The 22,006-nt window shown below is 41.5% G+C and overlaps 1 protein-coding gene across 1 annotated transcript; it reads right to left on the reverse strand.

Moving 5' to 3' along the window:
- Window positions 1–2,318: 2,318 nt before the first annotated feature.
- Window positions 2,319–5,650, reverse strand: LOC119358050. The gene is made up of 4 exons (XM_037624769.1): window positions 5,241–5,650; window positions 4,318–4,780; window positions 3,999–4,215; window positions 2,319–3,257 (listed from the first exon to the last, which is right to left on the reverse strand). Exons 1-4 carry the CDS (start codon window positions 5,648–5,650, stop codon window positions 3,244–3,246), a joined length of 1,104 nt encoding a protein of 367 aa, XP_037480666.1. The 3' UTR covers window positions 2,319–3,243.
- Between the last annotated feature and the right edge of the window lie 16,356 nt (window positions 5,651–22,006).

Genomic DNA, 22,006 nt, shown 5'->3' on the forward strand with positions numbered 1-22,006 from the left:
TTCAGAAAATCGTAAAATTTCACAAACCGAACACCCGAGTTCGTATTTTGACGCCATTTCTAAACGGCTAATCCAATTGAGGCAAATAATATGGCATTGGAAAGCTTATGAAAATGCGCTACTTTTTTATGTTAAAAGGTTTTTCCAATTTTCAATGGTTTAAAAGTAATTTAAAAAACGGTACAAGTTCCACCGAGTTCGTATTTTTAAGCTAATTTTTAACCGTACGTCCAAATGCAGCAAATGATATGGCGTTGGAAAGCTTGAAGAAATACGAAACCTTTTTTATATATTGTTTCTCCTAATTCATTACGGTTTTATGTCAGTTTTGAAAATGGTTAAAAACATATTTTTGCCGTAATTTCTATAAACTTTATCGGAATGGGGCAAATAATATATCGCTGAAAAGCTACGGAAAATGCGAAACTTTTTCATGTTGATGGTTTTCTCTAAATCCTGGCCGTTTTCAAGTAATTTCGAAAATGGCGAAATCATTCGTTCTGGTTTTATCGCGAAACAGATTCTTCGAAAATGCACCGCGTGAAGAACCTGAACTTCTCGGCATGTCTACTTGAACTTCACTCAGTTTTTCACGTGTTTTTTTTTGCTCGTAGCTCTCCATCCACTGCTCGTAGCTCTCCATCCACTCACCGAAATTGAGCAAGTGATATACCAGTGGAAAGCTGCTGTAAACACGCAACTTTCCCGTGTTGATCATTTTTTCATACTAGCGATGATTTTAAAAGTTTTTCATCTAATATTCATTCAGTGTAGTAGGTGAACTTCCTGTTGTTTTTACGTTGAACTTCTATGACATATTTTTCATTTGTAATTTTCTCATCCATTCGTCAAATGTTACACAAATGGCATTTCTTTTGTATAAACCTCTCTCACAATATTTTTTAAAATTTCTTCGATGGAGGACTTGAACTTATATCAACAAACTTTTAGTCTTTGCTTTTTTTATTCTTTTTAATACGAAATGCACACCGTGTAGTACGTGAACTTCTGGCAGTTATCAATCTTAACTTCTCACGGTTACGTGAAAATATCTGATTTTTTTAATCCTTTTATGAAATTTTGAAGCGCTCTATTTATTAAAAGTTGAACTTCTTGTTATCTAATATTTGAACTTCTTATTTCCATACTTTAAGAACTAGGAAAATCTGAGTTTTCTATAATCATCGAACTTCTCCATCTTTTAAATATGGACTTCCTGGTTTTATTTCTTAATTATTTTTATGAAAATTTGAAGCGCTCTATTTTAAAATTTTGAACTTCTTGTTATTTTAGTTTTGAACTTCTTGTTTCCATTCTTTAATAATGAGAAAAATCATCGAACTTCTCCATCTATTTAATATGGACTTCTTGGTTTCATTTCTTAATCTTTTTATGAAATTTTGAAGCGCTCTATTTTTAAAATTTGAACTTCTTGTGATTTTATTATTGAACTTCTTGTTTTCATTCTTTAATAACGAGGAAAATCATCGAACTTCTCCATCAATTTAATATGGACTTCCTGGTTTATTTTTCTTAATCTTTTTATGAAATTTTGAAGCGCTCTATTTTTAAAATTTGAACTTCTTGTTATTTTATTTTTGAACTTCTGGTTTCCATTCTTTAATAACGAGGAAAATCTGAGTTTTCTACAATTTTAATTTGAATTTCTTGTTATTTTAATCTGAGTTATTATTTAATATACTTTGAACTTCTCTATTATTTAATTTGAACTTCAAGTTTATTATTTTTTATTTTAAATAAACATCAAATTTGACAGTTTGTTCAATTTGAACTTCATAGTTGATTCTTTAATAATAATGAATTTCTGAGTTTTCTTTAAACTGTAAAACCTTAGATTATTTCATAAACATCGAATAAATTTGTTATTTTAATTTGAACTTCTATTTTTTAAAACAGAAAAAATATTTGTATTTTTTAGTTATTTCCTTTTTTAATTTTGAACTTCATTTTATTCTTTGGTAACAAGAAAAAATATTAGTTTTTTATACACTTCGAACTTCTCTGTTTTTGTAATCTGAACTTCTTAGTTTTATTTTTTGAAAAGAAAAAAATGATTTTTTTATAGTAATCATCGAAACAGCTTTTTTTCTTGAATTGAATTAAATATTTTTCGTTTTGTTTTCTATATGGCATCTCATTCCCATATGAGACAGTAGTGCCTCAGCTTGGATTCATTTTTTAACAAACAATAAATTCCTTTTAGTTCTTCGACGGAATTTCACTAAACAAATGTGGTCAGAGCCAAGGAACAGACTGAATTACTGAACTGATTGGAAGCACACTTGCATAGTCGCATACGCATGCGTAGTCAGCAGTGCAAGCTTGCAAGTACTTCATTCAGTTTCTTTGGATAATGACTTGGGGCGCTAGGGAAGGAAAAAGTCAAGGGAAGAGATGAGGTAAAGCCTGTTGTCGAAACAATGTGGAACCTTGACGGCATTGCTTCGTTTTACCAACTCCACTATCTGCAACAAGGCTGGAAAATACAGTAAGACATACTGCCAAGGGTACTGCAGGTGACAACTTTTATTCAGCATCGACACTATTTTTCGGGCAACCTGTTCGTGGCACACCATTTCATCAGTTTCTTCTTCTTCATCAGACTGGGTTGTGGCGAATGCGGCTTTCTTCTCTCATAGTACATCATTTGCATCCTTGTCGACCTGACAAAAGTGAAACAGCTGTGCCAGTCTAAACCAAAGACGACCGGGAAGAAAGCTTCACTTGCTGGGCATAATTCTTTCTGCAACATCTACAGACTATACAAAGATCAGTTCTACTAGATGTTCTCTTTGGCTTACTTTTAAGTGTACTGATATGTTGTAGCCTCAACTTGCAAGCATCACTGATCCAAGTTTGCTTTTGTTGACCAGATTGGGCCAGTGTCGTGCTTGCGTTAGATCATGGCATGCCAACTCAGGTCATATTTTGGTCAATTCACAGCCAAGAAGCCAATAAAAATACAATAAAATTACCGGGCCAGGCGGCCGGTGAGAACACGGAGCATGAAGCCAAGAAGGCAGAGGAGTCCGCGTCTGCAACGCCGTGCTCCGCCAGACCGGCTTCCTCGACCTCAGAATCTGAATTTGAAAAAGAAGAAAATGCATGCATGCATGCATGCATGCCGACCGGCCGGCGTGATCCACCATCGATCCATGATGGTCAACCTCCATTCCAAGTCCCGACGATCAACCAGCTCCTGCCATTCTAGTAGCTGCCATGTTATGCATCCTCCCCTGCATCCATACGGTCTGATCTTCAGAGTGACCAAACAAAACCCTCTGTTCATGTCTGAAACTCTGGATACTGCCCGAATTGAATTCAATACATTCAATTTCATTTGTCTGAGTGTTTGATGCTGTTGACCGACTCTAGTTACTATTATCCATCACAACTAGCAAAATTATATTAACATAACTCACAATAATTACAGTATCTTCCAAAGCTTAGAGGATCGAGATTTGCAAGAGTTTTGTATATTGGTTTCGTCTGGAATCAATCCACACATACAGTAAGTAGTACTTTTATCCTGAGTGTGGCAACCAAGGTACTTAGTCCAAAACAGTGTTTTACCTCTGATAAGCCCATTGTGACAGTGTGATGTCAATATGCACATATACAAACTAGGACACTTGATTGATTAAAGAAGAATGCATGACTTTGACATGGGCGATGCAGAATCATTCATTCTATAAACCCTACAATAGCAGCACTAGCACAACATCATCCATCATCAACCAACCATGCAGCCTAGATATAAAACACCTACACTAGCTTGCTTGCCATCTGCTGCTAGGGGAGGGTGGTTGTGAATTTGACACCAGCATACTATGCATGATGCAACTCAGCTTGTCTCTATTTAATTCAACTCAATCAGTGGGCACCAATTATATCATCTCATCTCCCACATCTTCACATGGGATGTGGAGTACCATAACTATATAACTAAGAGAGATAGAATCCAATTTGCCTCTCACCTTGGCTCGGGTATCCCAGCTCAATCATGCTTGCATTCCTCCTCTCCTCTCCAACAGTGGTGGGGTTGGTAGCAGCGGAGGCGAGTTTGATTCCTCGTCTAGCAACAGCCACTTTGTGGGAGGGAGCACCATGTATCAAATCTGTCCGGCCACTGCTATGGCATTTGAACTTCTTGCGGCGACACAAGCTTCCTGCAAGGGCATGGCAGGAGGAGACCTGCATGGCACGGGCGAGGTGGGGATCAGGAGCAGCTTGAGGATGGAAACAGAGGTAAAGGTGGAGAAGTTCAGGGGCGAAGTGTCACCGGGGGCGACGCACTGGTGCGAGAAGGCACGGCGGTGCTCGGACGGTGCGTGGCTGCCCGAAGGAAGACGGCGTTCGACGGCAGCGAGGCATCTGGCGACGACCACAACTGGGCGGGGGGTCGCGGAGAGGCTCTCGTTGGCGATTGGATCCCGGTGGTGGCACGGTGGCGCGGGGGTCCGGGGAGGGCGGGCTGCGGCGGGGCGTCCGGGGAGGGCGCACGACGGCAGGGGGCTCGCGGCGGCGGGGGTTCCAGCGAGGGCGCGCGCGGCCGCGGGTTCCGGGGAGGGCGTGTGCGGCGGCGGGATCTGAGGGCGGCGGTGGGATGAGGCGCTCGGGGGAGGAGAGGTTGCGGGAGAGTTGTGGAAGCGGGTCAGGGCAGGGGTGTTTTTCTTTTCTTTTCCGTGATGATTCGGGAGTTCGGGAGGATGTCGTCGCAGCTATATAGGGGGCCATGATCCAAATAGTTATTCTAATGCTGCAATTAGAATAGTGTTACTCTATACTCTATTTTTAATGAACGAGTTGGTTGAATAGTCCCGGTTTATTTTCGCCCGGTTTATTTTCGTCTGGTTTATTTTCGTCTCACCTCCCACCACCCCTCCCATGCTAAAACCAAATCGCGTCTGATACTCCTTCCATTTATTCGTAATGTATTTATGTGAAAAAATCAATTATGATTAATCTCTAATCAATCTATGAAAAATCAAATCTAAATTAATCAACTATACCATAAGTTACTCAATCACATTAATTAATATTTCCATACGTCTCAAAAATTACTTTAATTGACGTCTCCATACCTTGCCCAAAATATTAATTAATGTGATTGAGGAACTTATGGTATAGTTGATTAATTTAGATTTGATTTTTTAGAGTTTGATTAGAGATTCTTCGGTACATACGTAAAAAAGGAAGAAAAAAAAAGGAAAACAAACCAGGAAAAGGAAACATATGCATGGACGTCAATCCCCTTCATCTCTCCCGCTCTCTTTCCTTTCCTAGGATGTAGCCGCTGATTTTCTCCCTTGCTCATGTTCTCCTTAAAGAGGTGGACATTGAGACTTGAGAGGCAACGAGCATGGTAGGCCTCAGATCGCGGATCCTCCTGACCTTGCAGTCCTTCTCCGATGTCGTCCCTGCATAATCCAACGCCTTCCTCCTCCCAGTGCCGCACCTGCGTCATTGAAGGTTGTGTGCGAGCTGGCCGCCGTCCCCGAGTATCTTCAACAGGTTGTCTGTTGCTCCCAGATAACACAATTCGTGGAAGAGTTACAGAGAAGTGAGGGTTGGGGAGAACTGGCGTCGCGCCGTCGCCGATCTGCTGGATGACATGCACCACGGCCATGCCATGGAGCCACCATCGCTGCTCCTTCCAGTAGGCAATGAGGTTTGGTCGAGGGCAGGAGTAACAGTTGTGCGTGCTTGCTTGCTGTTATTCTCGAGGTGGATAGGTCATGCCTGAGCCCTCCTCCACGCATGGCGCAGCTTCCTCTGATCTCACCCGTCCTCGAATCCCTGCTGGTAGGTGATGCTACTTCCTTACCTCAACGAGTCAAAACTGAAGGCATCCACTTCTTGTGGTAAGAACCGATCTCATGTACTGCCATTTTTTATAAGTTTCTTGATGCAAATCATAGCAAGAATATTGTGTTCTTCCTATTTGTTTGATTAGTTCCAAAACAGAAGCAATTCTATCGTGACGATTTCAAATGTTTCTTGTAGAAATTTAGCATAGTACTAAAGCAACTGAATTATCATTTTATCACAACCGCGGGCTAATTCTGAAATAAAAGCAATGGTGAATTTTTTCGTTAAACTGTAATCCATAAAACGCCATTTTATATATTATTCAACTATTGGGTATGCTAATCTTTGGGTTCATTGGATGTGAATAATGGACCTGGTATGATTGGTGCTTGTACAATTACGTAATAGGAGTAGCAGCATTATACATCTTTCGAGTTACAGTATGTTTACCAGTGGGAATTGCGGCTATGGATGTTTCACAATTGTGTGTACTGCAGGTGTACGTGGATTAGGAAAACTGTGTGAGCCAATGGATTTTTCCATGTCTTCCTCTACGGCAAGCCCTTGAGTGTATTTTATTTATATCTCAAGAACATGACAGTTTCAAGAATATATACGAGTCAGCTATCTTGTGCCCTTTTGTCCATTTTTACTTAAATACTATGAGGCGACTACTTATTGTTATTCTTGCCATTGAAGATCTAGGTAAAAAGAAAATTAATAAACCTGAAATATCGGCAAAACAACAAGTATTGTTAACCAAGGAAAATAAGTCATGATAAAGACAAGATACGTTTTGACCAGAAAAGCCCGTGCTCGATTATTTCGAGCACAGGCTTCTTCGGTAAAGACTCGATTTTTTTAATCGATGTATATCTAATTCTAAGTCTTCTTTGACATGTACATGATGAAAGAAAAGTACTATTTAGACAGAAATTGGTGTGTCTAATGCCTGTGCCAAGTGTTGTCGAGGAAGATAGTAAATTCATTGAGGATGATCATTGGGGTTATTGCGAAGCTGACTATTTGGTGGAGTAGTCTCGCGACATGGAGGACAAGCCATGAGACATGAAATAACTGGTAAACTGAAGGATTCCCCGCGCATTGCAGCAGGAAATTTAACAATGACTTGGAAAGATATGATTCTTTTGAGGAATTGTATTGTCTGATAGTTGCTCCGAGTGACACATTTCAAAGCACAAGAGTCAAATTGTGGCATCTTCTCAATTCAGTCTCATGAAAGTGAAACTGCAGCGTACATTTATATCTCATTTAGGGGATTTAAGAATTACATTGTGACTTCCACTAAGGAGGGCAGTTGTTTCCAAGTAGGCTACAATGCGACTTAGAATAGAACAACACAATAATTAACCGAGGATAATGAAAGGAAGTTACCTGGTAATTTCCCTGATCAATTCATACAAAAAGAGTAGTCTAAATCATGCAAAACAAAATAAACGCCAGTTTTCAGAAAATCAAGGCATATAAAATTTATAAGTCCCATGATAAAGGCCATAATAAAATAGTAGAATCTGAATGTGTAACACACCACTTCGAGAGGTAAATGCACATGAAAAGGAGATTTATATCTCATGAGCCCAAAAAAAGACTAAATTTGACACCCTTGTCTCCGAATATCACATACCTGCACGAAATAGGTCAGGCAGAGAAAGGTTAGAGGAAACAATCGAATTATGAGCCAACAAATACAGTAAACTGCATTGCTATAATACCACTTGACTTGTTGTACATTCAAAAATTGGAAAATTGAGAAATAGAAATGGGTCAGTGCATTTGGAGAGATATCTTGGTCTATCTTATTTCTTTGTTTGACACTAATAGCAATATTCCTACAATCAGAAAATGGAGAAATAAACATAGGTTAATGCTGATAAATTTTGCTTTCTTAGTGGGCATGACGATGAGCTTAACAAGTAAGTACATAATAAAGATAATAGGTGCAGGATAAGCATAATATAACATGAGAGGACTGAACTAAAAGTAATTGCTTAAAACTCAAAAGCAGAAACGAGAAAGCCAAAAATTAATTAAGAAGAGAACGATAAAAAAACATTTGGAGTTGTTGAATTGGTACTATAAGCCATGATATTTTTTAGCGCTCATCCTTGTAAGGAATGAAGTGAACTATCATCCATGATTGGGAGCGGATCTGCTGGAGAAAATGAAGTGGGGAAGGAAGTGAATCGCGGTGAGATGGTTGCGCCTCGCGAGGTAGATTTTTCCCATGGGAGAAAGATTAGTCGTTATGTTTTTTAGGGTTGGAAAGGAAATGGTCCATTGCAAACGGGAGTGGTGATGTGGCAACTATGCTGAGGTGGACATGGTGCATGTTAAGATAAATAGAGAGTGGGGATGAGTCTCATAGGTATACTAGATTTGTACAATCACTTTCATTTTTTCGTCCCATCAAGTCAAACAAAGAAACAAGATAGACCAAGATCAAATTCACTACTTATGTTGAATGAAGGAACAATACGTCGTGCACACGCATTAGACAGAGTGAACTAGAAGGGATAACTGGATCTGTACAATCACTTTCGATCTTTCTAGGAACATTGGATGTAATTGATTTGGTAAAGAAAATGACAAGGGACTATTCTATGATTGATGTATGGTAAATTTGCGATGAAGTATGTGTCTGAATCAAGTATAATCCGCTTAATCTTTGATTTATCGGTTTTGTTAAATCTCATGGGCTTGAATTATTTTGTTGCGTGAGCAACTTTCTGCTTTGCACGAGGCCGAAGATGTGGACGACATGAGGAGTGCCGACCACGGCAAGGGCGAGCCGGTGATAGTTGGCGGGAGTGGTTGGATGCAGACGATTAGGCCTAGGTAGGCACGACAGAGGAGAAATCGTCGCAGGTGAGGAGTAAGAAGGTGAACATGTGGGGGCGTGCTCCTAACCATTGGATATTTGATGGCAAAAAATAGTGATTGACACGAAGAATTTTTCAGGCATCTAACGTTAGGTGCCCCTTTAGTTTATTTACAATTATTTGCCCGTAGCAACGCACGAGCATTTAACTAGTATATATGTAGAGTAACACTATTTTAATCACAGGATCAGAATAGTTATTTGGATCACAACAGCCTATATAGGGCGACGGAGGTTCTCCCGAGATCTGAAAACCTGAAGCGAGCAGCCGATAAAAAAAGGAAAACCGAACCCGGTCCCGAATTTCTTCCCCAACCTCCCCACTCCCTGCATCTCCGTCCCGCAACCGCGGGCGCGCCCACTCCCCGGACCTCCCTGCCGCTGCGCGCCATCCCCCGGCCCCGCCCCGCCCCGTCTCCCCTGCCTTCATCCCCGACACCATCCCGGACCTTCGTCTGAAGCATCCGTCACATCCAGATCCACCCGCCGGCGACGCCCACCGCCGGCACCCCTCTACCCACTACCTTCCCGGCGGCTCCGCCTGCGTACCACCGCCGGCGCGCCCCTGTGCCCAGTCGCTGTTGCTGCCTCCCCACCCGCGCCCACCTCCTGGCACCCATGGCCGCCATCGCCAAGACCTTCCCTCCCCAACGAGGCTACACCTAGCCAGAGGCCTGCTGTTCTCCAACGCCTGGACTGACGCAGTCAACCGTGCGCCGGCAACGCGCAACCGGTCACCATGGAACCCGCGTGCAGGCATTCGTCCATGGTTGATAGCCTCAACCATGGCGGTCCATCCCCACATGCCGCCGCTGGCCGTCGCCGTCCCTGACCACCAGACAAGCACCGCCGCCCCTGCATCTCCGGCCACATCGACCTTCTCAAGAGGGCTACCTTGACCTTCCCGGGGAAGGTTCATCCATGGAGCGGCCGCTGCCGCCACTCCACTCCCGCGCTGTGCCTGGCTTGCCGCAAGCCTCCGCCCCCCATCACCAGTGCGCTGCCACCGCATGGAGCTTCCAGCGCCAAGATTCCCTTGTGCGCCATCAGCTACCACCTAGGTTGCGTGGCTACTTCCCACCCCGTTATCTTCAGATTCTGTAGAGCTTCAGGTTCAGAGCTTTTCACTTCTGAAATTCAGTAAGTTGCCTTGGGTGAATGCTGCGTCTGGTTCAGTTGCAAGGAGTCCTCTGTTTTGCTGTTGTTGTCTGTCTACTTCTGCTTTATAGTTTAATTTGAGCCATTATAGAACTGATGGAGACTAGTAATGGATCAGCCATACTTCCTCTCGGTATGTAGTTTGTTTAGTCTAGTATGTTGTTTTGTGCAGGTGAAGGGAAGGACTACCTGAGCGCTACCAGCAGTACAAGGAGTTTAGGGCCTATTCGGTTTGGAGGATTTTCATAGGAAACACATAGGAACAAGGATTCCAGAGGAAAATTTCCTATAGATGCATTCGGTTTGTAGGAAATGTGTACAGAAATATCGTAGGAATACTATTCATTTCCTCTGTTTTTGGAGGAAATTACACATCCACTCAAAGCTCATTTTACGCGTAGGAACGAGGCGAGTCAAATCCTTAAGATGGCAAGTGCCATGCTATAAAATTCCTATAATAGTTCTAATTCCTACATTATGAAATCCTCCAAACCGAATGAGCCCTTAGAAGGCAAGAGATGGGTCAATAGATGGTCCCTACTTTGCAGCAATGTGATGTACGTGTGGAGGAAAGGTCAATCAAAAAGTGTAGTTTGATAATTACGTCGTAACTTATTAAGCTCGCTTGCTCTCTGGCTCTTATTACTTTGTGTTTGTGCCTCAAACAAAAGAAAAAAAAAGTAAAAAATATTTGAAGATTTTACACTAGAGAAGTTCATGTACACAGACCTACCCCCGATGCCCAGCTCCCTGCCGCAGAGATGCCTGTGTGCCCCCCAATGCCTCCTTCCGGCTTGCCGCCGCCCCCACAACCTCCGGGCACGCCGTCACCCCTGCCAACTTTCGGCGCGAGGCCGCCTCCGCTTCCTCCTTGCGCGTTATCACCCCCATCTCATCCAGCGCGAGGCCGCCCCTTCTTCAGGGCGAGGTGGATTTGGACTTCAGCGGCAGTACAGAGAGCACTTCGGGAGCACGTGGCGGGCTCAGAAAAGCTGGCCGCCCCTTGCTCTGGCGAGCTCAGGTGCTCTCGTCGGCGGCGGCCCATCCCACTGCTCGTCGCCGACCACAATGGTGTGAGGAGGTCGAGCTTCCATGCTCTTTAACAAATAAGTTCAAAGATAATAAATCACATGCGTTCCTCTCCATGTGTGCTTGTGTTCTGTGTGTGTTCATGGAAAAAATAGATGGTTTATTTTATTTTTATGTATGAAAAGAAAGAAGTTCAAATATAATAAACAAATAAGTTCAAGAATATGTAACGGTTTAGAAACCTGAGTTTGAAACATCTTGCAGATTTTCAGATACATGTGTACAGTCGTCAAAGTTCAGACAAAAATGCTAGCTAGCTCACTGCGAGGTCTGAGGCAGGGCGCGCACGTTGAACAAAATGGTTTCATTGATCGGTTGTTTCTGGTCGAGGCAGGGCGAGCACGTAGTAGCAAGCAAAAGCTAGCTCACTCCGAGGTCTGATACATACATCGGTTAGTTGATAGCATTTGTCAAGCTAGTACCCACGTGCGTAAGCAATAGCAGACTTTGTCAAGCTAGTACCCACGTGCTTAAGCAATAGCAAAAAGCATTCGGTGATTTTGTTCTCTATATTTCAAAGTATGTGGTGTACAAAAAAGAGAGGACTTAGTTGACCCACACACAACAGAAAAACATTGGTCTAAAACATCATGTTGTATAGTTTCTTGTTCCGTATTATTTCCTGAAGTTCAACGGTATGTATGGATGCAAAAAATGTATTTTTTGATATGTTAGTTTCAATTCAAAAACTACAAAACACCAAGTAAGTTCAAATACTAGAAGAAAAGGAAGTCCAAAAAAGGAGAAAAATAACACACAACATACACGACATGAAAAACAAGAAAATAAAAAAAAGCCTCACCAGAAATTGTTTACTCACAAAGTTTAAGAAAAGAAAGAAGTTCATTTTTATATAAAAAAAGTAATTTGACGTTCATAAAAAATTGATATAAAAAAATCAATTTTCAAAATAAATAAAAACCTAGAATCTCAAATTAGAATAACAGAGCATTTCATTTTTGTTGTTAAACCAAGAAGTTTGAATTAAACTAATAGAGTAGTTCGATCTTAATAAAAAATTGGAATTTTTTTGTTTCTAGAAATATAACCAAGAAGTTCAAATTAAAAAACCAAAGCACCACAATACTTTTATAGGAAGAATGAAAAAACGCTCACCTAGAATAAAGTTAACTCTCGATGTCCATATTTAATAAAATTGAAGAGTTCGACAAAAATGAGAAAACAAAACAGAGACACATAAATTTGTACAAAAAAAAACTCATGGATTTCCCGTCTTTGGAAAATTGAGTTTCCTAATTTCTAAAATAACCAAGAAGTTCAAATTTAAAAAATCAATCATTTCAAAAATTAGAAAGAAAACATGGATTTCCCCGTTTCTAGAAAAACCTAGAGTTTCAAATTTAAAAGACAAAGAAGTCCAATGTTTATTACAAACCCCAAGAAGGTCAAACAAAAAAACAAAGCATCTCAACACAAATTTATATAAAAAAGATTTTATGCGTTAAAATACACGGAGCAGATCGATGGTTATACAAAATTCAGATTTTACTCTTTATTAAAGAATGAAAACAAGAAGTTTAACTTTTAAAAATAGAGCAGTATGAAATTCATAAAAAAGGATTTTCACCGTTTCTTACAAAAATACCCGAGAAGTTCATATTTAAATAACGGGCTAGTTCAATATTTATTAGAAAACTAGGATTTTTCCATTACTACAAAGAAATAAACCAAGAAGTCCAAATTACGAAAATAAATAAGTTCGATATTTATAAAATCTTAGGTTTCCTTGTTATTAAGGAATAAAGGAGTACTTTGATGTATACGAAAAACTGAAATTCTTTCTGTCTGTAGGAAAAAGGAAAGCAAGAAGTTAAATTTTAATAAAATTGTATGATTCTAAAACCATATTTTTTTTCTCCGGAGAATAAAACTATTAATGTTTTAGAAATTATGGGTAAAAAAGCAAAAGAAAAGTTCAAAGTGGAAACAACCAGCGGTTCAACTACCACATGGAGTGTGTTTCATATAAGAAAAAAAGAATAAAAAGACAAAGTCTAAAAAGAAATTAGCTAGAAATTCACGTGTTTCGGCCCATGAAGTTCAAAAATTCTTGTAAAGGAGGTTCACTTTGTATTTAGTTGTTCAAATACACACAAAAAAGTTGTTTCTAGTGTTTTAAAACAGTTTTCTCAATCCATCATAAATTTGAAACATAATGCTCGGCACAGAAATGTTCTTCTATTCAACAAATTTCAAAGGGTATATCATATTCTTATTCAAACATAAATGGTTAAAAACAAATTGGTGTATATTGTCCCAAAAAGAAGTTTGATCATATTAAAAAAATTGTGTCTTTTCAACATGTTTCTAATGGTTTACCATTTGTGAAACTCCGAGTAACGAGTGAGAAATTATGAACAAAAATACGTGGTAGAAGTTCAAAGTGAAAACAGCGTGAAGTTCGATGATTATAGAAAACTCAGATTTTTCCTCGTTAAAGAATGGAAACAAGAAGTTCAAAAATAAAATAACAAGAAGTTCAACCATAGAGCGCTTCAAAATTTCATAAAAAAGATTAAAAGAAATAAAACGAGGAAGTCCATATTAAAATGATAAAGAAGTTCGATGATTATAGAAAACCCATATTTTCCTCGTTATTAAATAATAGAAACAAGAAGTTCAAAAATAAAATAACAAGAAGTTCAACTTTTAAAAATAGAGGGCTTCAAAATTTCATAAAAAGATTAAGAAATAAAACCAGGAAGTCCATATTAAAAAGATGGAGAAGTTCAATGATTATAGAAAACTCAGATTTTCCTTGTTATTAAACAATGGAAACAAGAAGTTCAAAAATAAATAACAAGAAGTTCAACTATTAAAAATAGAGCACTTCAAAATTTCATAAAAAAGGATTAAGAAAATTAGATTAAAAATTCATAAAAAAACTCATATATTTTCATGTATCCGAGAGAAGATCAGATTGATAACTGCCAGAAGTTCATGTACTACACGGTGTGCATTTTGTATTAAAAAGAATAAAAAAAGCAAAGACTAAAAGTTTGTTGATATAAGTGCAAGTCCTCCATCGGAGAAACTTAAAAAATATTGTGAGAGAGGTTTATACAAAAGAAATACCATTTGTGTAAAACTTGATGAATGGATGAGAAAATTACAAATGAAAAATACGTCACAGAAGTTCAACATAAAAACAATAGGAAGTTCACCTACTACACTGAATGAATATCAGATGAAAAACTTTTAAAATGGTCGCGAGTATGAAAAAATGATCAACACGGGAAAGTTGTGTGTTTACAACAGCTTTCCACTGGTATATCACTTGCTCAATTCCGGTGAGTACGTGGAGAGCTACGAGCAGTGGATGGAGAGCTACGAGCAAAAAACACACATGAAAAACAGAGTGAAGTTCAAGTTGACATGCCGAGAAGTTCAGCTTCTTCACGCGGTGCATTTTTGAAGAATCTGTTTCGCGATAAAGGCAGAACGAATGATCTCGCCATTTTCGAAATTACTTGAAAACGGTCAGGATTAAGAGAAAACCATCAACATGAAAAAGTTTCGCATTTTCCATAGCTTTTCAGCGGTATATTATTTGCCCCATTTCGATAAAGTTTGTAGAAATTATGGCAAAAATACGTTTTTAACCATTTTCAAAACTGACATAAAACCGTAATGAATTAGGAGGAACAATATATACAAAAAACTAACATAAAACCGCATTTCTTCAAGCTTTCCAACACCATATCATTTGCTCCATTTGGACGTACGGTTAAAAAATTAGCTCGAAAATACGAACTCGGTGGAACTTGTACTGTTTTCTAAATTACTTTTAAACCATTCAAAATTAGAAAAAAACTTTTAACATAAACAAGTAGCGCATTTTCATAAGCTTTCCAACGCCATATTATTTGCCTCAATTGGATTAGCCATTTAGAAATGGCATCGAAAATACGAACTCGGTTGTTTGGTTTGCGAAATTTTACAATTTTCCGAATTACTCTTTAACCGTAGTGAATTAGAGAAAACTTTCAACATGTGGAAGGAGCGGTTTTGCAGCAGCTTTCCAACGCCATATTGTTTGCCTCATTCCGATAAACAGTTTAAAATGCAATCGAAAATACGATTCGCGTTTTTTGTATGAAGAAAAAACGGTTTTCAAAACTGCTCTTAAACCGCTTACATTTTGCCAAAATTTTAATTTGGGTCATGATACTGATGTCCATAGCTATCCAATGGTATATCGCAAGCCCCATTTGGACACCTTTTAGCTGAAGTTCAACCTAGTACTCGGGGAAGGTCGGGCGCGTTACTCGGGAAGTTCATGTTGTGATCAGAATATTATTCTGATCCCGTGATCAGAATAGTGTTAATGTGTGTATATATATATATTATGATCGGTTCTACTAGAAATTTTATTTATATATATGCATAACGTGTACAATATGTAGTATCATAAAATACCAGCAAACGAAAAATAATTAAATGGAAAACACAAAATTAAATGAAAAAGAAATCATAAACCCAAAACCCCCCAACCTTTTAATACTGGTTGGTGACACCAACCGGTACTAAAGGGCTCCCTGCCCCCGAAGCTGGCTCGTGCCATGTGGTTGCCCTTTAGCACCGGTTCATGCTGAACCGGTACTAAAGGGGGGGGGGGCTTTAGTGCCTACACTTTAGCACCGGTTACCAAACCGGCACTAAAGGGCCTTCCGAACCGGTGCTATTGCCCGGTTCTGCACTAGTGTATGTTAGTTGATATTATTGATCCATATACTCTATAAGTGTTTATATGTCTGTTAGTTCTGTACATTCTTGGTTGATTGACTCGGTATTTGAATCTTGATACATCGCTTGTGTACATATCTAGATGGGAGTACACATTATGTTGCGTGTGACATTTGAGTTGGACATGAAGTGTTCCAAATATTCGAATTCACCTTAAACTGGATTCTAGTTTCTGAATTTGAGTATCGGCATTTGTAAACCATATTCATATATGACAGTGGAATACATCTTTGTCGTCCTTTTGAAGATATATAAAAACACATAGAATGATTTATAAAGATTCATATAGGCATACAAAATGGATTGGAATTTAGTTGCCAGGGTAAACGTGGATGCTTATTGTCCCAAAATTCGAAAGAAGCAGCAAAATGTCCACTCCCATGTCAGCTGCCTGAAGCCAAGTGTTTGGGAGATGGAAATTATTGTCTACCCATTACACAGACAATCCATCGGCCCGATTTCCACTACTCTAAATAGGGGTAGGTTAGTAACTTCAATTAGACGTGACACGACCGCCTCTGAGCCCATTCCGACATGGTGGGCGTCAAACATGGGCGGCAAAACTCATTTGATTCAAGCTCGTCCGAAAGACCTCTGTTTCTCCCTCCATTCCCCATTCATACACGGTGGGCGGCAAAACAAACTTGACTCGGCCGAATTCGATGCAGGCAAATATTTTCAATAGGGGCAGGTTTGTAACTTCACTCAGACGTGACACAACCGCCCTACCTGTCAGCCCCGTTCATACGCCGTGGGCGCCAACCATGGGCGCCAACCACCCTCTCCTCGCCCGAAATCGCTCTGGGCAAATACTGGCGAGATGCGAGATTACCGTCCTATCCCCAACCGACAAGACGTCCAAATTTTAAACGGGGCTAAGTTCGTAACTTTCCCATATTTCAGACAGGCGCATCCCAAAAACATGGTTCCCCATACCTCTCCCTCCATTTTCCCATTCATACACCGTCCGCGCTAGAACACCCCATCCCCACACCAGCCTCCGTCCGCCACCCCATCCATCACCGTCGTCCTCCACCACATCCATCGCCACCGTCCTCCACCATGCCGGAGCACCTACCAAGACCGCGTCGTCCACTGCTAGAGATGGACATTTCTCATCCACGGCGACGGACAATAGCCTTGCATCGCGTCCTCTCGCTTCATCGGCGCCGTCGTCCTCTTCGCCGGGGCCGCTCACACGACCTTCTCTTCCACCACAACGGGACTTATCCCTCGATACACCCGTCTACCGTCGCAGATCTGCTTCAACGACACCGACAACCATCGCACCCCCGATGCCTACACGGCGCCGCAAGAGAGGTGGTACTTCATATCTCCTCAACTTTTTGATCTCAGCCAGAAAATAGATCTTAACTTGGTAACTCTACTTTCTTTTCAGCTCTTAGAATTTAGTTCTTAGTTTGAAGCAAACAATGGATGCTAAATATCATTTCTCCGGTTTGCAGCTTCAAATCTACCATGGCACAGCCATAATACGATTTAATTGATCATGCTTAGGGTTTAATTGATCATGTTGGTTCCGTGGTGGTTTCTTTAATAGAAATCAGAGGAGAAACCCTCTTTTGCTAAAAAATATGCTTAGAGTTTCCCCCTTTTATGATCACTATACAATCAGAATACGTGCTTCGTGTCATAATAACACTGCTCCACCCATCAAGCTAAACAGGCTTAGTTGTTCAAATATGAAACTGATATTATTATAATAGAGTTGTTTAATTGGTCAGCTAAATGTTACTAAATTAGTTTCGAAAATGCATGTTCGCCGCTCGGGTGTGTATCTCTACAGGGTGCCCATGGTGGGACGGCCCACCCTGGGATTTTGGGTCGTCCCAGGCCCCGATTCCCCTCTATTCTGCTGCGTGCTTCCGATCTCTACTCGCCCCCAGCCGCCTGCCTTGCCGGCGACTTGCCGTCCCCGGACGGCATGACTCTAGGAGGAGACGCCGGACTAACAGGAGGCCAGGAGCCGCTTTCCCAACAGCGTCACCACTGCCCGGGCGCGCCGCCGTGCCTACCTTCCCAGTCCGTTCAGGGCTCAGGCGTGCAGCACCCACCAAGCCAACCCGATTTATCCTGAGATACGTCCTCAACACTCAGCAGCCACTCCTCATCACCCATTTTCTAATTGATTCATTAGTTATTAGGCAGGACTGTCATTTGGGTTTGTTGTGTGCTTAGTGCTACCTACACTTAATGGTTCAGATGTATTTCAGTAATCTTTAGTACCTCTAAAGTTCACAGGGTTTTCAACATTCCGGCCCTCGGAACAGAAACTAGTCATTTTGGATTGTTGGTCGTAGTGACATTGACCCAGATTACTACTGCAAGCCAGGTTTGTTGACAATTTTACTTGTCTTTCTTACTCATTCGATATAATATCCAATTATTCACGTCGATTAGTTACAAACAACAAGTGCTAGACAAACTTCTTCATTCAGATTTTGGATGGTCTCTTACTGCAGTTACAATTCTGCATACTTGTCCTAGTAAGCTCACAAGTAAATGATTGATTCACTACATATATGCTTGCCTTGTCATATTTGTTGTCAATATTCTTTTAGGGTGGACCACCCTGTTTCTAAATACTGGAACCGTAGACATGAGTGAATAGTATTTCTCTATGTGATCTCTTCCATCATGTGTGGGTAACGAACACTGCATTGTATAGAAAGAAAGTGCCATTTCCAGCTTTTACATAGGTTTCGATCTTTTACATGGAATACAATCTGCCTACTTGCTTTGTGTCGCACTACCAACACTCCACCCTTGAAGCTAAACATTACGCCACTCATAATTGCTTAGTTTATTTGTTCAAATACGAATTTCATATGATTCTAATGTTCCTACTTCAGTTTTGAAATGTGTGCCTGCCTGTTATAGAGACATAAGGGGTTTGTATTTCTGTGTGTGGTCTGGTCAGCACGGTTGGGGAGGTGAACTTTGCATATGCATGGGTTTATAGGGAGACACTCTCCGAGTTGAATCCGCAATGCATTCCATAGATAATCTGACTACTTTTTATGTTTTCATGAACCTCATATTCTGAACAACACCATAATGATTATGAGCTTGCGCGCATGAAAAGAATAAAGAAAAACAATGCCATGGCTGTCAAACTTGGCATTAAGGGACTGAAATCAAGTCTGGATGCAATGCAATGCAAACGCTCTCCACCTACATATTCATGCTCAGAATATGATCCTAACACTGATTCTGAGCTAGAGGGAGACCTAAGTCAATGTAGCTCCCTAGTGGAGGAGTCAGAGGAAGATGCCCTATCTTATTCACCCATCAAGGTACTTGCTCTAACTTTCCAAGGTTACGTTGCTCGCACATATCTTGCAACTGATGCTTTGCATTGCTTCTACTTTGTTGAACTGCCATTAGCTTAGTTTACACATCGTGTATGTGAATACGCCCTGCCTTTCCATTTTCAGTACATATTCCATCTGTCATCATACCATATTTATCCATTCAAATGTTGTTCTTGTGTATCAGACGTTCAAAAGGAAGAGGGCGATTGCTGATCGTGGAGGAGCACAAGCAAAGTATTTGGAAAAGGTAGTGGCACCTGATAAATCAAATAGCCCATTAGGTGTAGTTGCAATATCACCCGACCCACAAAATACCCCAACTCTAGCAGACTCTAGCCCTACTACACTGGTCATTTCTGATGCCCCAACTCAGCAGACCCCAACTGCAACAAACAGTATGATTATGCCAGTGGACATAGCACCAGCTGTATGACACAAAACCCCCATTCTAGCAAAGAGTACACCAAATCCAGTTGCCAAATCCCTTTTCGAACCAGAGAGAGCCCCAATTGCAGCAAATAGGACCCCTGTTCCATTTCTTCCCAGTTTAGAAGATGGCGCTTATGTTGTTGTCAGGAACTTTGTGCGCATCTTTCCTTCATGGAAAGATTATACCACAGACACAGAACAATTTCCAGTCTTCCTCCGCAACTTATGCCTAAGTAATGTACTAATGTTATTCATGGTCATTACTACATATGTTTCTGCTGACAGAAGACACAAGATTTCATTCTTTTAAATAGGCAAGGAGCAAACTAGATTATGATGACGAGCAAGGGCTGGTTGCGCTTTTCAAGCACTCATTGATGAAGTATCGTTCCTACCTGAGGCAAGCACACTTCGATGGCAAGCCTCTGAACAAAATTTCTGTAAAGTCTCCGGTGCTACATTTATCCGATGGTGACTGGAATAATCTTGTTACACATTGGTCTCGACTGCAACGTAAGGTACTGTCTATGATATCACATCACAATTTGAACTACATTTCTGCATTTGCCTTAATGTCTCACTTGTACGAAAACTGTTAGCAGAAGAACATTCGTTCTCAAGGGACCACAGAATCTCGCAACTATACTGCACACTGCATTGCTCTTGTGAGTACCTCTTGCCCTGTATGACCATACTTACTTTCATAGCTGTTAGATTATGTAGCATCACTGCACATGTTAGCCTCATAATCGTCCATTTGGTGGACATTATAAGATCCGTATGGACTCTTACATAAATTTAGAATCAACCCAATGCTTTTGAAGAGGTTTAGCTTTGCACTCCTCTTGTAAGGATAGAACGTGGTCTATCACTGTACTTACATTAACAGCTACTCCCTCCGTCCCATAATATAAGAACGTTTTGTACAGTACACCAGTGTTCAAAACACTCTTGTATTATGGGAAGAGGGATTGGTTCATTTTGTAGCATTCTGCATCTTATCTCCCTCGCCACCATTTACTAAAAAAGATCAGATCTATATTTAATCTTACCAACAAGTAGAATACACAAACAATGCCAGTGCAGAAGTGTAGCCCATTGCTCTTGTTAGTACATTTTGTCCTATAACGCTTGTACTTCCAGGGATTGTTAGTTGATTATGTAGCATTAATCTGCCATTTGTCAATCCTTGTAACACTGCGATTTGTCAAAATATGCAGCTGGAAATCATTAGCACTATGTAATTTTTGCAACTAAAATTCAGTAATTAAGCATAGATTTCATTCATAGATTAAGCAGTCGTTCTTAATTTATACAAACAATTCAACTCGACAGCTGAACCGACCAAATTTTTCCCCAATTGTTGCCAACCACGTACTGAAATAGCTAGTTCAACTATATATACCAGCTAATTTTAAGTACGTTGTGTAGTTCAACCACACATCTATAGTCAGATGAACTGAACAAAATAGCCCCTAAATACTACTACTACCACCACGGAGGGGCTTTGTGCTACTTCCGGCAGCCTCTCCTCTGCCGAGCACGCTCAGTAAGAGGCGGAGGAGGAGGAGCCTACCGACGAGCTGGACAAATGCAATACGGTGCGTGCCGCTGCTACACGTTCAGCGACGCTCGCCAGCTTGAGCGCCCACTGCCGCTCCAGACGATCCCTCTCGAAGCGGACGGACTGCTCGTAGATCACCTGATTCCTCGCCTCTGCGTTGGCGTGTGCTGCGGCCACGGCTACGGTAAGTCTCTTTGTGTGCTCGACGAGGCGCTCCTCCTCCTCCCGTAGGAACTAGATGTAGCTTGTAAGGTCGCTGACGCACGTGCGGGCCTCCACCTCCGCCTCCCTCCTTCGGGCGGCAGTGGCGGAGCGGGTGATGATCCCGGCGGTCGACGGTGGGCTGGCGGCCACGGTGGCCGACGATGGGGTGGAGGCCATGAACACCACCTCCCGCCTTCGAGTCCCGGTGGCGGAGCGGGTGATGGCCACGGTGGCCGGCAATGGGGTGGAGGCCACGACAGCCACCTCCCGCCGTCGGGCCGTAGCGGCGGAGCTGGAGATGGCCCTGGCTTTCGACGGTGGTGTGGCGGCAACGGCGGCCGGCAACAGCTGTTGACGGGCAGTGGCGGCGGAGCGTGTGGTGGGTGTTCCGCGCACAGCCAATAGGGACGCCACGCGCACTACACAACTGCGGGGACTGCGCCGCTGCTGCGGTGTTGCCTCCCAGCTGGAGCTATCCTCTGATGACGGTGGAGTGGCTGAGCGAGACGACGGACCGGTGCCATTGGCGATTGTGGGAGAAGTAGGCAATATAAGCTACAGGGAGGAAGGGGAAAATGCGACACAGGACTCGCCGGCCGTGAGGGTTTTTATAGCAGGCTGGCAAGAATTGAGATTTTTGGGGATTTCACCGAGTCGGGCGGGAAGCTTGCGCGGGAACCTGCGAGGTTGCGTGGGAACGGGCTCACCAACATTCCTTGGCGCCACCGT

This window comes from Triticum dicoccoides, chromosome 2A (genome assembly GCF_002162155.2).
Source record: "Triticum dicoccoides isolate Atlit2015 ecotype Zavitan chromosome 2A, WEW_v2.0, whole genome shotgun sequence".
Lineage (NCBI taxonomy): Eukaryota > Viridiplantae > Streptophyta > Magnoliopsida > Poales > Poaceae > Triticum > Triticum dicoccoides.

Bases quoted from the DNA above. Each gene is read 5' to 3' on its own strand.
- LOC119358050 (XM_037624769.1), bottom strand. From the start codon at position 5,650: ATGGCCGTGGTGCATGTCATCCAGCAGATCGGCGACGGCGCGACGCCA. The intron at 4,781-5,240 runs GTTTGTTTTCCT...TTCTAATTGCAG, and splicing joins GCATATGTTTCCTTTTCCTG to CATTAGAATAACTATTTGGA. The intron at 4,216-4,317 runs GTGCGTCGCCCC...CGTGCCATGCAG, and splicing joins CGCCGTGCCTTCTCGCACCA to GTCTCCTCCTGCCATGCCCT.